This window comes from Microtus ochrogaster, chromosome X (genome assembly GCF_000317375.1).
Source record: "Microtus ochrogaster isolate Prairie Vole_2 chromosome X, MicOch1.0, whole genome shotgun sequence".
Lineage (NCBI taxonomy): Eukaryota > Metazoa > Chordata > Mammalia > Rodentia > Cricetidae > Microtus > Microtus ochrogaster.
In genome coordinates, this window is record NC_022026.1 from 27,687,092 (window position 1) to 27,705,663 (window position 18,572).

Consider the following 18,572-nt stretch of genomic DNA (forward strand, 5'->3'; position numbering starts at 1 on the left):
CTGTGTGTGTGTATGTCTGTGTGTGTCTGTGTGTGTCTGTGTGTGTGTCTGTGTGTGTCTGTGTGTGTCTGTGTGTGTGTCTGTGTGTGTGTCTGTGTGTGTGTCTGTGTGTGTGTCTGTGTGTGTCTGTGTGTGTCTCTGTCTGTGTTGAAGACAGGAGAATCACCAGAGATTTCTGGCAGCCTGCCTAGTACCAGGTTCATTAAGAAACCTTGACTCAAAGGAGTAGATAGAGAAATCAAGTAAGTCACTTAATGTCCTCCCCTGGATTCCAGAAGAACATGAATGTGTACACAGGAACATGCACCTTTGAACATACATATATACCACACACACACAATCTTGGTAGTTTGGAGGGATTATAAGGAGCCATGTAACCTCTAAAGAACTAAAATATCTGTGGAATCCTATGGGTAAATGATAGATGAGCAGGGCCTATTTTCTTATTCTTAGGTGAAGTAGGGAATCAAGTTTTAAAAACCCTGACATTAAAGCTAGTTCATTCTTCTAATTTCATTTAAGTTTTTTTAAATTAATTAATTTATTTATTAAGGATTTCTGCCTCCTCCCTGTCACCGCCTCCCATTTCCCTCCCCCTCCCCCAATCAAGTCCCTCTCCCTCATCAGCTCCCTGACCTGTGGGAAGTCCAAGGACCGCCCACCTCCATCCAGGTTTAGTAAGGTGAGCATCCAAACTGCCTAGGCTCTCCCAAAGCCTATGCAGTATGATCAAAAACCCATTGCCATTGTTCTTGAGTTTTCTAATTTAAGAGAATGAGCAGCATATAAGAATATTATCACCTTTGTCTACTTTAAAATACTTTTTGTTGCTGTCTACTTTATAGAAAGTAAGTGTCTATAGTGCTACCCACTGATAACTGTTGTCTTCAGTTTATGCAATAATATTGTTTTGTATGTTTAAATATCATTTGCGAGGAGCACTGATGCTAGGGGTTGAATTTAGATGTCTGTCATTGATCTATATAATTATCTCTGTCATTTATTATGCCTTTTGAAATTTTGCCCTTTTCATTTGAAATATATCATTATGATTAATGTAGCATGTCTAATAAAAACTCAGAGACAGAAATTGGGGTTCAACCTGAAAGTCAGAAAGGGAAAACAACCAGCCAGTGAATCTTACCTGGAAATCCTGCTTCCGGGAATCTCAGAATGAGACTGTGTGCAAGAGCTGTCTCCTCCTGTTTTATATTCCTCTCTAGTACTGGGATTGAAGGTATGCACTACTATCGCCCAGTTTCTGTGGCAAACTAGTGTGGACATTGGGATTAAAGGTGTGTGTCACCACTGTCTGGTCTGTAAGACAGTGCAGCTGTTTTTCTTTCTGATTCTCAGGAAAGCTTTATCTACTAAAATGCAAATGGGATATCACTACATTTCCCATTTGTTTCTAAAATAAAAAGAAGGCTGTAACTAATATAAGAAAAACTATGAACAGTAAGTACAATGACTATATACAATAAATACAGCAAAGAAGTGCATCAACAATGTCTAGTCTATATTTGCATTGACAAATTCAGAGAAAATACTCCAAATGTATGCTATCTTGGTGAGTCCAAAGTCTTGTACCTATTTTATTTTCTGTTGTAACCTGCTTTCTGCATCAGATAAACAAGGAAAACTATAACTATCTAGTCTTCAACTCTCCCAGAGACCCAAGAAGGAGATATTATTAACTGAGTAAGCAGAAAGTGCAAGCAAGTGACTTCCAAACAATGTGAGAGATGACAGAAACAGCTGGCTGCCTGGACAGTCATCCAAAGTTCCTCTGCAACATTGGGGCATCTATCTTTAGCCTAGAGGTCTAGCAAATCCAACAAACTTTTCTGTGAAGTGGGATATTTTGAAGGGCTGCACCTCCTTATCTTGACAATGTTTATCAATCACTTTCTCTTGTGTGCTGCTTGTCTAATTAGACAGCATACTGTCAGCAGTCAAGGCAAGGGTGTTTTCTTGCCCAATGGTTTACTTTTTCCACAAAGAAAGTAAACTATGTGAAGTTTCTTTAATGTCCATCATCTACTCTGAAGTAGATTGGTACTGCTAGAAGCAGACTTGTCTCATTGTCATAAAAAATGAACCTATGTTATTAAAATATCTTAAATGCCATATTCTCAAGATCTCTGAAGTGTTTGAAGATGACTTGTCTATCTAAAATATATCTTTGTTTGACCTTGGAAACATACCTAATTCTATTCACTAAATATTTTTATATAGCTTTACTTTTTAATCACTGTGTAATATTTACTTGTGCAGACTTAACTATTATATTAGTATTAATGTAGTTTCCTATTTTAAAATATTATATACAAATACTTATGTAAATTTATTATTAAATCTTATCAAATTTTAGCAATTATTTTCTATACAATCTTGAATTCGAACTTCTAATCCAAAGACTGAGTGCTTGGGAACTTTGAATGTCTACTGTTAGCAATATTAAGACAATTTAAATTCTGGCAGTATGAAAACCTGTTTATCTGTACTCTTTCTAATTTGCAACCACTGAAGATTAATATTTTCTTTGGTCTTTGTTAACTTGATAGACAAAAGATTATATCTCATTGTAATTTAAATTATGAAAACTATTCTTGAAAACATAATTGTTTTTTGTTGTTGTGATAAAACATCTTGACACAGGCAACTTAAGGGAGAAAGTGTTTACTTCCATACATAGTTCAAGGTGACAGTCTGATGAAAAAAGTCATAGTGGCCAGAGCTTGGAGAAACTAGTCACGTTGCATCCATAATAAGGAAGCAGAAAGTAAGGAGTGAATGTAGCATACTTTTTAGCACCTTCTCTCCCCTTATACAGTCCAGAATTCCTGGCTCAGGGAATGATCTGACCTGAAAGTCAGAAGTGTCTTTGCACATCAATTAACACAGTCAATTTCATTCCCTATAGGCATAGTTAGAGGTCTTTCTCCCAGGTGATTCTGAATTTTGTCAAGTTGACAACTAACACTAAACATTACAATTGGCTAATTCTTTTATTTTTTCCTTTTTGGTTTTTACAAACAGGATTTCTCTGTGTAATAGTCCTGGCTGTCCTAAACTCAATTTGTAGATTTGGCTGGCCTCGCAATCACAGAGATGCACCTGCCTCTGCCTCTCAATTTCTGAGATTAAAGGCATGGGCCACCACGTGCAGCTGGACTAATTCTTTGAATTACTATCTGTGGAGAGTCTCCAAGTCTGTGGAGAGAAAGTTTCCTTGTATAATCCAGACTGAAATTAAACCCTCAGTCTTCTTGCATTTGCTTTCTAAATGCTGGGATTACAGATATGCTCAACCATATCTGATTTTGCCTGTTTATGTTTAATTTGTGAGATTTGGGGACACATGCTTTCATGATCAATCCATTGCATTTTGCTTGATAGTACTTCTTTCTTTCTTTTGGTTTGTTGAGACAGAGTTTCTCTGTAGTTTTGGGGCCTATCCTGGAACTAGCTCTTGTAGACCAGGATGGCCTCGAACTCACAGAGATCCACGTGCCTCTGTCTTCCAAGTGCTGGGATTAAAGGTGTGTGCCACCACTGCCCGGCCTCATGGTATGTCTTTTGTTCATATTCTGTATCTTTATGATATATTTTCCTCCATGATAAAGGATTGAAACCAGAGTCTTGTGCGTGATATGAACATACCCAACTAATGAGCTATACTTCCAGTGTGAAGAATTATTTAATTTGGACTTTAAATTTTCACAAGTTGGGGAATCAAGTGACATTATTTTGAATTATTGCTTGAGTGAAACCTTATTTTTTTCTATAAATGACTATGTTTTGGTTTTCCTTTATTACAAGGATGGCCAGAGCTTTGAGATTGTGAATGAAGAAAACTTTTCTAATGAAATACTACCAAAATACTTCAAGCATAACAAAATAGCCAGCTTTATTCGACAACTCAACATGTGTAAGTATGATTTAATTGTACAATTATTAACATTTATCACAAAAATATCTATTTTATTGTCAATGAATAATTAGAGGTCCAAGTTGAGTGAAAGCTCCTACTGCAATATATTGTTTAAAGTCTGCATAACCTTTCTTATTGACTGAAGTTCTTCCTTAGTTACTTTTCTATTGATATGATAAAGCACCAAGACCAAGGCAACTTTTAAAAGAAAGCTCATAATTTGGCCTTATACTTCTAGGGAGTAAGAGCGCAGGGCAGCAAGCAGGAAAACATAGCACTGGAGCAGTAGCTGAGAGCACACATCTTGAAACACAGCCACAAGCTCAAAGCCTATCCCAGTGATACACTTCTTCCAAAAAGACCACATCTGCTAACCTGTTTTACCAACTAGAGACCAAATATTAAAATATATGTGCTTATGGTGGCCATTTTCCTTTGAACCACTGAAGATTTCAAACATAAAAATTTCCTTTCTGGAAAAATCTGATTTAAAATTTTGAGTTCAGAATCATGCAGCTGACTGGGACCAAAGATTTATCTAATTTAATCTTCCTGTGCCGGTACTAAAGAATGGGGACTAAAGGGATTAAGTATGCTTGATCCAGATTGTACAGCTAGGTAATTCGTTCCTTCATTAAATATACTTTAGTTCTCCCATTTCTAATCTTTAAAATTCTGAAAGTATTACATAGTACAAATGATAACTATACTGTGCCATAGGCCTGATTTTTCAACGTAAGTTTTTGTTTTACTAATATGGAGAAATTATAAATACAAAAGGTACAGACAAATAATGTTTGTATATGAAAACAATAGTGTTTTTGTCTTCATTATTTTTAATGTAGAGTTTTATAAATATTTCCCCCATTTAAAATGTGTTATTTTATGTCATACCATTATTAAGGTTATTTTCATTTTTGACACTTTAAAAAGTTATTTCTGTTTTTATTTCTCTCAGATTTTCTTAATAAACCTCTATTATAGCAAAAATTGTATACTATTGTTACAAAATATTTTTAAAATAATATCAAATTTCTTTTTGGTAGTAAAACTTCTCTGAGGGACTGACTTGATGTTTACATTGTTATTGCTAGTCCTTCCTGACTTTGTCACAATTAGGACAAAAGCTTCCAGGGCTATACTGAATCCACTTTGTAATTAGCCAGTGACTTCCTCTTCGGGACACTCATTGATCAATCACTGCCTACTTTCAAGGCCTAAATGAGAGAAGTAGTATACAATGTGGTGCTCTAAATTAGCCAGGGTAACAAGTGCAGAAACTTGTTATTTCTTAATAGCACATGCTATTTCACTTGACATATTTAACATGGACCAACCACAGCTGTAAGCATAGCAAGAAGTAAATATAAAGATTTCTTTTTAACTCTAAAATTAATACATGCAGTTATTTTGCCCAATTTTTCTCCTTGTTCAACATTATGACAATAATATTTAACCAATCTTACTTTAACTACAGATATAATTTATTTTCACACTTACTGAGAAAAGAAAACTATTCTTTTAAGTCTTTTTATTTTCATTAGCTCGTGCAGTTTCTCTACCCTCACTCTCTCCAATACTCAAAATTGAGGAATACTCATAGGGGGAACATGTAGTACTTTGCTTTCAGAGCCTGAATTACCTCATTAATAATAATATTTTCCAGTTCTATTTATTTTTCTGCATACTTTATTTTTTTATGTCTGAGTAAAATTTCATTATGTACAGATCATGTTTTTTTTGTCCATTCATGTGTTGATAGAAATCTACGTTGAATTTATTTCCTTGTTTTTATGAACAGAGTGTCAATAAATAAGATATGTATTTACCCAGGAATGCCGAATTAAGTGCTAAATATGTTTTTTCATGCTGTTGATTTTAATATCTGCATGATTTGTGGTAATTTTTATTGATTTTTATTGAGCTCTACATTTTTCTCTGCTCCCCTACCTGCCTCTCCCCTCCCCACTTCAGTCCTCTCCCAGGGTCCCCATGCTCCCAATTTACTCAGGAGATCCTGTGTTTTTCTACTTCCCATGTTGATTAGATCTATATAAGTTTCTCTTAGAGTCCTCATTGTTGTCTAAGTTCTCTGGGATTGTGGTTTGTAGGCTGGTTTTCTTTGCTTTAACAACCACCTATGAGTGAGTACATGTGATAATTGTCTTTTTGGGTCTGGGTTACCTCACTCAAAATAATGTTTTCTATCTTCATCCATTTTCCTGCAAAATTCAAGATGTCATTTTTTTCTGCTGTATAGTACTCCCCTGTGTAAATGTACCACATTTTCCTTATCTATTCTTTGGTCGAGGGGCATTTAGGTTATTTCCAGGTTCTGGCTATAACAAACAATGCTGCTCTTAACATAGTTCAGCACATATCCTTGTGGCATGATTGAGCATCCTTTGGATATATACCCCAAAGTGGTATTATTGGATCTTGAGGAAGGTTGTTTCCTAATTTTCTGAGAAATCACCATACTGATATCTGAAGGGGTTGTACCAGCTTTCATTCCCACCAGCAGAAGGAAAAGAAGATTCTCTGATCAAATTGAGAGCAATATTAATATATAGGTATAAACAGAAATATTTAGATGATAGTAGTTTGATAATATGACCACGTAGCAAAATGACAATAGAGTTTTCCCATAGGGACAGTGACCTCCCCAAACATGAACTGCTGACTAGGTTTATGCTGGTATGACTTTCCTCCTATGGAAATGAACTCAAATTTCCAGGTTGTTTGCTCATATAATAGTCATGCATAATTAAGCACATTTTGTTTTACATGCCAGTTTTGTAAGATGCAGAGTTCAGGCCTAGGTTAAAGTGATTCATGCCTTTTCTCCTCCAGCAACCTGATAGCACCTCCTGGAACTGTGAAAGCTAGCCCATAGAGAAAAAATTTACTGCTCAGAGACTCCTTTTCCTATGTTCTACAACCACAGTGTGTGGTTTCTTCAGCATCAGGGTCTTCACATCTAGTTATGGCGGGCAGCCAAGATCGATGACAATAGTCTGTGTTGTTTTGGGGGCCACTGGTTCTCCAAGACCAATAATTCATAGGAAAGGAAACTATGCTGGGTCTTAAGGTCTTCATTTAATACTCCATGTCTTCTGGGAGCAGCATTGTCCACTCATGAAGGGTAACTGTTTATATTCTTTTACAAAATAATGTTTTTAATTAGCTTTCAAATTATTGGGGTTTTATAAGGATTCATACATATGTAGATTTGGCTGACCTTCCCTCCATTCCCTCTTTTTCCCCATCTCTACCCCTATTCCCACTTAAGTCTTTAACCCTCAGATTCACCCTAACAGTTTTTTAGAACTTACGTGTTCAGGCTGTAGCCTCTTTGTTGCGGGAGGTCCTTCCGCTCCTCCAGCCTATATCCGCTGAGATACCAGCCCATTGGGGCGTGGTCTCTCTCCCTTTAAAAAAGCGGCCACTTCCCTCTCCTCTCTCTCTTCACTTCCTGCTCCACCGGTGACTAGACTCCCTTCCTGGTTGCGCAGAGGGCTGTGATCTGTAAGCTTTCCCCTTTAAATAAGTACCACCCTATTAATCATAATTCCAAACTGGTGTGTCATTATTTGTGACTTACGCCTTCAATGGGCCTGTAGGCCAAAGATGGATGCCCCAACGTTGCAGAGGAACCTTGGGTGACTGTCCAGGCAGCGAGATGTCTCTGTCATTTCTAGAGTTTTGGACTTCTTGTTTGCTTAGGAAATATTATATCCTTCTGGAGTCTTTGATGGAGTTGAAGAATGGATAGTTATAGTTTTCCTTAGTTATGATAAAAGATAAAATAGATATAAATATTGTAACTGTAATTCTTGCTTGATATCTGTTTTGTTATATGTAATCTAACTATGTTAAAGTTAAAGCCTTTCTTTTTTGTTTAAACAGAAAAAGGGGAAATGATGTGGGAGTGATTTCTTATTAATAAAGAAACTGCCTAGACCCATTTGATAGGTCAACCCTTAGGTAGGTGGAGAAAACAGAACAGAATGCTGGGAGAAAGAAGCTGAGTCAGAGAGTCGCCATGATTCTCCCACTCCAGGCAGAGGCAGGTTAAGATCATTCCTGGTAAGCCAGCTCATGGGCTACACAGATTAATATAAATGGGTTAGATTAATATGTAATAGCTAGCCAATAAGAAACTGAAACTAATGGGCCAAGCGGTGTTTAAAAGAATACAGTTTCCATGTAATTATTCGGGGCATAAGCTAGCTGGGTGGAAGGACGCAGCCCAGCCCCGCAGCTCCTATTACTATAGAGCTTAGGAGCAGCACTCAGCACTTTAATTCTGAGACTGAGCGTGCAGCACAGAAATTTTTTTCATCCAAGTTACAGCCAAACCTGACACGCACAGCACTGCGCAGTCTGATCCGCCATGCCCTTCCACCTGCCTAAGCCTGATTCTGCCATCTGCCCAGGTGCAGGTGAGGAGCGCTGAGCCATCGGCACCGACTCAGAGCACTCTCCTTCCGATCCCAAGCGGGAACACAAACATCCAGTCCCATAAAATCCATTGAAATGCTTTAAAGCCAGAGTTCTCGCTGGCAGCACAGCACCAAGAAGCCGCGCTTTAAAATGACACAGCGTTTTTTCTGCTGCTGTTGCCAAATCAGGAAATCTCTCTACAGCATGCCACTGATGTGGGAGTGTCATATATCAATCTGCTGATTTCATTGGTTAAGTAATAAACAAACTGCTTGGGCTCATAGCTTAGAACATAGGTGGGTGGAGTAAACAGAACAGAATACTGGGAGGAAGAGGAAGTGAGCTCAGACTCAACAGCTCTCCTCTCGGGGGCAGATGCCTCAGAGAGACACCATGCTCCCTGCTCCCGGGAAGATGCATGCGATGAAGCTCTGACCCAGGATGGACGTAGGCTAGAATCTTCCCGGTAAGACCGGTGCTACATAGATGATTAGAAATGGGCTAGTCCAGGTGCGAGAGTTAGCTGAGAAGAGGCTAGATAGAAATGGGCCAAGCAGTGATTAAATGAATACAGTTTGTGTGTTGTTATTTCGGGGTATAAGCTAGCCAAGCGGCTGGGGTGCTGGGGACGCAGCCCCACCACTCGCATTACTACATGTCACCAACAAAGCAAAACTCTGCATTAAACTCTGTTTTTTCTCTGTTTAAAATTAAGCTCTCTCAAGTTTTTAAGTGGATTTAGCCCATCACGTCTGGGCGCCACTCTGTAGTAATAGGAGCGGCGGGGCTGGGCTGCGTCCTGCCACCCGGCTAGCTTATGCCCCGAATAATTACATGGAAACTGTATTCTTTTAAACACCGCTTGGCCCATTAGTTTCAGTTTCTTATTGGCTAGCTCTTACATATTAATCCAACCCATTTATATTAATCTGTGTAGCCCATGAGCTGGCTTACCAGGAATGATCTTAACCTGCCTCTGCCTGGAGTGGGAGAATCATGGCGACTCTCTGACTCAGCTTCTTTCTCCCAGCATTCTGTTCTGTTTTCTCCACCTACCTAAGGGTTGGCCTATCAAATGGGTCTAGGCAGTTTCTTTATTAATAAGAAATCACTCCCACATCACCTCTTATTATATTCATCACTTTTATGCAGGATCATAGTTTCCATATAGTTTTTCCATATACTTTTTATGTTGCTTGATCCTTCCCCCATCCCATTTTCTCAATTTCTCCATGCCACTTTTTTCTTAGAATATTTTTGCCTCCAATATTCTCCTTTACTTTCATTTTCCCTATATTTTACTAAGCTGGGATCCACATATGAGGATCTGTGGTATTTCTCTTTCTGAGACTGAATGATTTCACCCAGTAGAATGCAGTCCAGTCTTCCCCATTCACCTGCAAGTTTTATTTTATTTTTCTTTGTAGTGGAGAAATTCTATTGTGTATATATATCTACTATGTTATTTTTTTACCCATTCATCAGTTGATGGACACCTAGCTTGATTCCATATACATTTCCTAATTAATAATTAAAAATAAATTATTATAATTAAAATATCAGTGAAGATAGTTGTATAAGTATCCTGGTAGTAAGGTACAGAGTATTTCAGTATATACCCAGTAGTGATATAGCTGAATCATATGGTAAATCTAATTTTAGAGTTTTTGTTTTTAGTTTTTATTCTTCTCTCATACAATACATCCTCACCACAGTTTCAACTCCATCCTTCCTCCCAGTTTCCCTCCTCCACCTCCCCTCTCCCCTAGAGTCACTGCTTCTCCATTTCTCTTCAGAAAAGAGCAGGCCTCCCAGGGATATTAACTGAACATGGCATGTCAAGATGCAATTATACTAGGCACATACCCTCATATCAAGGCTGGATGAGGCAACCCAGTAGTAGGAAAGGCTCTTATGAACAGGCAAAAGAGTCAGAGACATCTCCCACTTCCGCTTCTAGGAGTCCCACAAGAACACCAAGCTACACATATATACAGAGGACCTAGCACAAACCCATGCAGGTACTGTGATTGTCACTTCAGTCTCTGTGAGCCCCTGACTTTATTTATTTATTTTTGAGAAATCATCAGCCAGATTTTCAAAGTGGCTACAGTAGTTTCCACCACACTCCCAACAACAGTGGATAAGTTCTCCCTTTCCACCACATTCACATGATCACTTATTGTTATTGCTGATGATGGCCATTCTGTCTGTCTGATGAGACAGAAACTTAAAATCATTTTAATCCTCATTTCTCTGATAGCTAAGGATGTTGAATACTTTAAAAATGTTTATTGGGCATTTTATTTCTTTTTTTATTTTTTAAAACTATTTTGAAATTATAATTACATCATTTCCCCCTTCCTTTCCCTCCCTCCAAACTTTCCTATACTCAGCCTCTCTTTCTTTCAAATTTATGGCCTTTTTTTGCCTTAATTGTTATATACTTATATGTTTCTACATATATTCCTAAATAACTTCTCAGTCTATATGTTATATTTATAACATTCATATCCATAATTCAATATATAAGACAAATATATGAATATATGTGTATTCGTATATATTTCTTCAGGGCTAATTATTTGCTATTGGATAATCAACTGACATGTTCTTCCCTGGCAGTGAGTATCTCTCCTGTTCTCAACACCCTTTGGTTGTCTGTAGTTCTTTGTGTAGGCTTGAAGCTTTTGGGGCTTTCCTCCATCTACTTTAGAAAGTCTATTGTTGCTAACCTTATTTAGTTCAACTTTGAGTGGTAATGTAGCTGACCATATGGGAGTAGTTTCTGACATTACAAGGAAACACAATCTTCACAGAAAACTGTGGGGTTTTTTTTTTCTAATTTTTCCACAGTATTTCTGCCACTTTTCTCTAATGTTCTCTGAGACTTGGGTTCAAGAGTGTTTTACAGATATGTCAGTTAGGAATGCACTCCATAAGTCTGTTTTTTGATTGGTTGTGGTTTTCCATAATGGTTTCCAGCTGTTGCAAAGAGAAGTTCCCTTGGTGAGGAGTGGGAACTACACTTTTCTGAGGGAATAAGGACAAATATTTAGAATGTAATTAGGAATTATTTTGGCTTAGTAGAGTGGTGATTATTGGTTTCCCTTCAAGATCCATGACTTCACTAGCTCTGGTTAGTTTGCTATATTTCCAGTATCAGGCACAATTTTCCTCTTGTTGAGAGGGTTTTTTTGTCCACTTAGAAAGCTGTTGGTTATTGCCGAGATAAGCATGCCACTACTGTACCCATAGAGTTAACATGCCATTCTGGTTTTTTTAAATAATTAATAGATCTCATAGCCGGATACAACTATTGGTTGCTTCCCTGTTTTAGAAGCTTCCTTGTCACCTTCTGGTACAATGGAAGCCAGTCCTCAGACCTCTCTTAGACATTCGGGTTAGTAGCAACTCAAAGCTCTCTGGGCCTGAAGTTCATGGGGTATTCAGAAATAGAGAATTATCTTCCACAGATAGGAGATGACCAAGTCAATAGTAATAGCCTGTAACATTTTGGAAGCCTCTGGACTACCCTCAAAAACAACTCAAAAGAGAGCTCCTCAAGTCTGACGTTAGGATTTTTTTTTTTTTGACAGAAGGGTTTTGGCTCTTGAAGAGAACATATTCAGCCCAGAGATTAACATTTATTATAGACTTTTAAAAGGTACATAGCCAATTAATAGCAAAATGATTGCAAGCTAAGAACAGTCCCTGGGCCACACTTTGTGTAGGATTGTCATACACTCTCTTTTATCAATGACTTTCTTAATCATATTTTATTCACATCAAATGCTTTCCACCACCAAATGCTTTTCTGTTCCTAGTATCTGTTCATCAAAGTTGTTTTTCTGCCATGCCCAGCCTCGCTCCATGAATGGACTTGACTGAGCTAGTAGAGTAATAAAGACAAGCAGGTAGACACACAAACTCAGACAGAAATGCTGGTATCAGGTTATCTGAGCTCTCAGATGGAGGGACTGCAGTACCACAGAAACTCAGCAACAGAAAAGAAAAAGAGTAGAAGGGGAAAATGTAAATAGAAATGACCAAAGAATGGTAGCACATCAAGAAGCACTACCTGAAGATACAATAAAAACAGAAAGGAAGAGAAATGCAGATGACCTAAAACAATGCCAGGATTTGAGAGGCCAGGGAATAAAGATGCCCTCAGCCTCGAAGATAGCCCTAAAGAAAAGCAAGAAATCAAACAAAAAAGAAAGAGATTGAGGTTGCTGGAGAATTGGCCTAACAGTCGTTAAGCACTGACTGTTCTTCTAGACAATCCATATTTGGTTCCTTGCATCGACAGGGTGGCTGATAACTGTTTCTAATCCCAGTTCCAGGGGATTCTGACTTCCTCTTCTGGCATCCTTGGGCACTGCACATACATGGAAGATAAGCCTACATGTGAACAAGATACTCATACACAAAATTAAAAATAAACAAATCTTTATGAAAAAAAGAGGAAGAGAAGAAAAACAAGGAGAAAAAAGAAGAGAGGGGAGAAAAAAGAAAAGAGAGTGGGAGGAAAGAATAGAAAGAAAGGGAGGTTGGAGGAAGAGAGAGAGCAGGACAGGACAAAGCTAGTTCACAAAATTGAAGTTACATTATAGGTAAGTATTAAAAGTGAAGGCAGGCAAAGTGATGTGGTTCAGTGAATAAAACTAATTGCCCCAAAGCCTGATGACCTGAGTTTAGTTCCTGGAACCCACATGGTAGAAAGAGAGAACTTCTGCCAGCGATTTTCTGACCTCCACATATATAATATGGAATGCATGAACATACATGATAAATAAACATAAAACATTAAGACAGTAATGGAAAGACAACTGGGAAGGTTCACAACATCTATTTCTAAGTGGTCACTCACTTGACTATACGTGCAAAATCCGTCTGTGCTCACTGGTCTTGGCTCAGGTCAAGATTTTTCTGTATGTTCTCACTTGCATGGATGTAGATGCAGCGCCTGTCTCTATGTGGTCACCCTCCTCGGCAAATATTAAGATTGTCTCTATGAAGATAGTTGCATAATCACATATGTAGAGTCTGATATATGTTGTCACTCATGTAGATTCATATTTGAATTCTTTCTACCTGCATTCATATACAAGTATTTTTATTCTTGCTATGAATTAATTTTCAACATAGACAACACTGGCTGTCTTCATTTTGTCGGTTTTACTCTAAATACACTTGACATCACCATCTAGACATAATTAATTGTTGTCTCCTATATGTTCCCAAGTACTAGTATTTAACTTTGTTGTAATGTAGTAACTGTGAATGCATTTATATTCCTTACTCTGTTATCTTTCTTACAAGCAAGAATCTCATCTTATTGACTTGTAAATACTCCACATAACTTGGCAAACCAGCTATGTTTGATTAAATGATGTTCATTAAATGTTTGCAAATGGATACTTGATAAGAATAAAGTTATAGCTTCAAATGCCCAGAGAGCATGTTAACTTCCTTGTAAGTATATTCCAAATGGAAAGGAATTGTATCTTTCTTGTAAAAATGTGGTATTTTGATGAGAAAAATAGCCCTCATTTGATTAGTTTTATGTTATTTGCTTTAATAGAGGATGTAGTAATTGGAAATAAAAGTTATACTTCTCATCACATGATAGCTAAATAATCCTTCAGAAAGAAATTCTTGAAATAAATGTTTACTTTTAAATATACTTGGACAATTTTATGCTATTTATTAAGCATGGGTTTATAGTAATCTGTGTTTAAGTGTATTACTTCATAGACATTATGGCTATGCTCTTAACTGAGGATGTATTCTATTACCCTCTTCATTCTCATTTTGCAAAACTTTTTTTCTCCTCTCACTCCCATATAAATAACAATGTATAAAATGTAGAACCCGGGTTCCATATGAAAAAGAAAGTGTGGTTTATCTTCTCAGCTTGAGTTATCAGTCTTCATATAATATTTTCTAGTTCTGTTCACTTGTTTTCAGAATCTATAATTCATTTTTCTTTTGGATAAATAAAATTTATGTATATATATACATAAATATATATATATATGCTGTCCACTAAAGAGTTGAGAGACATTTAGACTGATTCAATTTTTCCTATTATGAATAGAACAGTTGTTAACATGGGTATGCAGAAATCTTTCTGTTAAGATGTAGAGTCCTTTGAGTATATTAGCAAGAATCATCTAGCTGTATTACATGTAATTTACTGTTAGTTTTCCTGAAAAAAAATCCACACTAATTTATACAATGACTATATCAGTTTATATACCTACTGACAGTGATTTAGAGTTTCTCTTTCCTTACACAGTCACCAAAATTTGTTGTCATTTGTTTTGTTTTGTTTTTGATAATAACTATTCTGACTATGGTTAGAGGAAATTTTAGAGTAACTTTAATTCGGATTGCTAAAGATAATGAACATTAAAAAAATTAATTGGCCATTTGAATTCCTTCTTCCAGAACCCTCTCTTCCATTTCTAGCTTTTTTTGAATAGTTGTTTTCTTGTTCTTTAGATTTTTAAATTATTTGTACATTCTGTATATTAATGCTCAGATACATTATTGGCAAAACTTTTCTTTCATGCTGAAGGCTGTATCTTTCTTTCACGAATGGCTCTTTTGCTGTGCAGAAGCTTTATGACTTCAAGAGGCCTCACTTTATCCTCCCCCTCATTTCCCAAGTCACTGGAATGCGATTCAAAAAGCCCTTACCTCTACTTATGATTTGTAGTGGTTTTCCTACTTTTTCCTCTAGCAGTTTCAGACTTTAAGGTTTCACATTGAGGTCTTTGACTGATTTGAAGTTGATTTGTTGTGCAAGATGAGAGATAAAATTCATTTGTTTATGTGGATCTATCCAATTTCCCCAGCATCATTTATTAAATAACCATTCTTTCTTTTGTTTTTGTTATCAGTGTTGTCTAACCATGTGTCTGTAGCTGTGTGATTTTCTATCTGGCTCTTCTGTTATTTTCCATTGATTTGTCTTTGTCCCAGAACTATGTTGGATTTGTTACTGCTTCTCTGTAGTAGTCCTTAAAATTTCGTATAGCAGCCCTTATCATTACTCTTCTACTCAATGTTGTTTTGTGTATCCAAGGTCTTATAGGTTCTAAAATGAATTTTAAAATCTTTTTCTACTTGTTTGAAGAGTGATAATAGATTTTTTTTTTTTTTGCTTTCTTTTTGTTTTTCAAGACAGGGCTTCTCTGGAACTCGCTCTTGTAGACCAGGCTGGCCTTGAACTCATAGAGAGCCTCCTGCCTTTGTCTCCCAAGTGCTTGGATTAAAGGCATACACCACCACTGCCCAGCCTGATAATCGAATCTTGATTCGGATTGTATTCTGTGAATTGCATTTGGTACAATGGTCATTTTCAGTGTTGATTCTCCTAATCCATGAGTATGAAAAGTATTTACATCGTTCAGTGTCTTCTTCCTTTTCTCTTGAATATTTTCAAATTTTCGCCATACAAGTCTTTCATTTCTCTGATTAGGTCTACTTCAGAATTGGGGCAGGATTTTGCAACAATTGTGAATGAGATTGTTTTCCTATTTTTTCAGCATATTTGTTATAGGGATGTAAGGATACTATCAATGTGTGGGTTAGTTTGGTATCATGCCATTTTGATAAAAGTGTTTCTCAGGTCAGTTTTAAGTGGAAAGTTTACAATATCTTATATATAGAATTATACCATTTGGTTAATTTTGTATCTTGCCATTTTGCTGAAAGTATTCATCAGTTCAAGTTTTAGGTGGAGTATTTACTGTGCATTATGCATAGAATTATATTATCTGTAAGTAGGGATAAGTATACCTTTTCTTTTCATATTTATGTTTTTTATTTGCTTCTTTTGTCTTATTGTTTTAACTAAGAATTTCAACATTACAAAAAGTAAGAGTAGAGAAAGTGGCTTGGGATTCCATATTGTCTTACCTCAATTTAGGTCCCATTCCTTCCTACCTCCTGTGTTATCTGAAAAACAGAGCTCCTCCTTTGAGCTCTTCACCCGTGGGAATCAAGAAAGTTGCCCAAAATCAGAACAACTCTGAGATTCCATCTTACACCTGTAAGAATGGCCAAAATCAAAAACACTCATGACAACTTATGCTGGAGAGATTGTGAAGTAAAGGGAACACTCCTGCATTGCTGGTGGAAGTGCAAGTTGGTACAGCCTCTTTGGATACCAGTATGGCGATTTCTCAGAAAATTAGGAAACAACCTTCCTCAAGACCCAGTAATACCACTTTGGGGTATATATCCAAAGGATGCTCAATCATGCCACAAGGATATGTGCTGAACTATATTCAGAGCAGCATTGTTTGTCATATCCAGAACCTGGAAACAACCTAAATGCCCTCGACCAAAGAACAGATAAGGAAAATGTGGTACATTTACACAAGGGAGTGCTACACCGCAGAAAAAAATAATGGCATCTTGAAATTTGCAGGAAAAATGCATGGGGCTAGAAAACTTAATATTGAATGTGATAACCCAGAAAGACAATTATCAAATTTACTCACTCATAAATGGTTTTTAAACATAAAGCAAAGAAAACCAGCCTACAAATCACAATCCCAGAGAACCTAGACAACAATGAGGACTCTAAAAGAGACATACATAGATCTAACCTATATGGGAAGCAAATAAAAAAAAAAGACAAGATCTCCTGAGTAAATTGGGTGTGCATTGGGACCATGGGAGAGGGTTGAAGGGGGGAGGGGAGAGGCAGGTAGGGGAGCAGAGAAAAATGTATAACTTAATAAAATCAATTAAAAAAAGAAAGTTGCCAAGATCACCACCCACCTCAGAACTCTCTATAAACACCTAAGAAGTCCTTGTATGGGATACATTTCCAGCAGATAACTTTACTCAGCTAAATTATCAGTCATAATTGATAAGGAATGAAAAAATTCCATGATTAAAACAGACTCAAAGCATTTATGACAACTATACAAGCCTTACAAAGATTATTGAATGGAATACTTCAGAACAAAGAAAAACACTAGTAGATACTAAATTACAGAATAATATCAGGTTGGTAAGAGCAAATTACTTTGAAATCATACTGTCAAGAATGGACAGGAAATCCAGCAGAAAGAAAAGAAAAAAAAACAAACAGGAAAATATCAGAGTTAAATGTCAGAGACCAAATGGTTCTAGCAGACATCTATAGAATATTTCCTAACATTACAGAATATATTTAAATTGATAAATGTGTTAAAGACAAAAATCTCATGCTTACCTCAATAGAGGACAGAAAGGTCTTTGACAAAAATCCAACATCCTTTTCATAGTGAAGTTGCTAGAGGAATTCGAATCAGAGGGAACATTCCTCAAAATATTAAAATCCATATATGACAAGTGCACAGTCAACATCCCCTTTAAATGGAGAAAAACTTGAACCAATATTGTTAAAATCAGGAACAAAAGACTGCTAACTGTCTTTACTCCTATTTAACATAGTGCTCAACGTTCTAACTAGAGCAGAAAACAATAGAATTTTAACAAAAGAATACAAATAGGAAAAGAAACAGTCAAATTATCACTGGGAGATGATGTGATGCTATAAAAGATTCCAAGGACTCCGCCAGAAAATTCCTAGAACTTACTGCACTTTCCACAAAGTTGCTGGGTACAAAATCAACATATAAAGAAGCTTTTCATTTTCACCATGTTCTATTAGTCTATTGTTGATATTAATTTATGGGAAATTTGACTGTGGTTTTATTTAATCGGTAAAATACTGTTTAAAGAATGAAGCTCTATTTAGAGTGCATGCTAACTTTTCTAGCACTTTAAGGATTCAGGTTCTACACTGTCTTTGATCTACTTCAAGTTGACTTTTGTGTAGGGTGCTAGAAATTGGTCTGATTTCATTCTATAGATCATTTGTTGAAGTATCTGAGCATTTTTGGCAATTTTGCAGAAAATCAGGAAGTAATAATTGCATGGACATGAATCTGGGTCTTCAGTTCTATTCCATTGGCCCAATTTTCTGCCAGTGCTATGCTGATTTAACTACCATGTCTCTGAAGTATCACATGAGAAGAGATATGATAGCCATTCCAGCATTATCCTTTTTTTCTCAAGATTTCTTTGCTTATCCAGGGTCTTTTATACACACACACATTCACACACACACACACACACACACACACACACACACACACACTGTTCTTTTGAAAAGTCT

General features: G+C 36.7%; 1 protein-coding gene across 1 annotated transcript in view; it reads left to right on the forward strand.

Annotated features, from left to right (window-relative positions):
• The window catches only part of LOC101981388 (heat shock factor protein 3-like), a 49,550-nt gene that overhangs the window by 6,009 nt on the left and 24,969 nt on the right, over positions 1-18,572 (forward strand). The window contains exon 2 of the mRNA XM_005358644.1: positions 3,826-3,934. Coding sequence (XP_005358701.1) covers positions 3,826-3,934 — 109 coding nt within the window. The remainder of the gene's footprint in view (positions 1-3,825; positions 3,935-18,572) is intronic.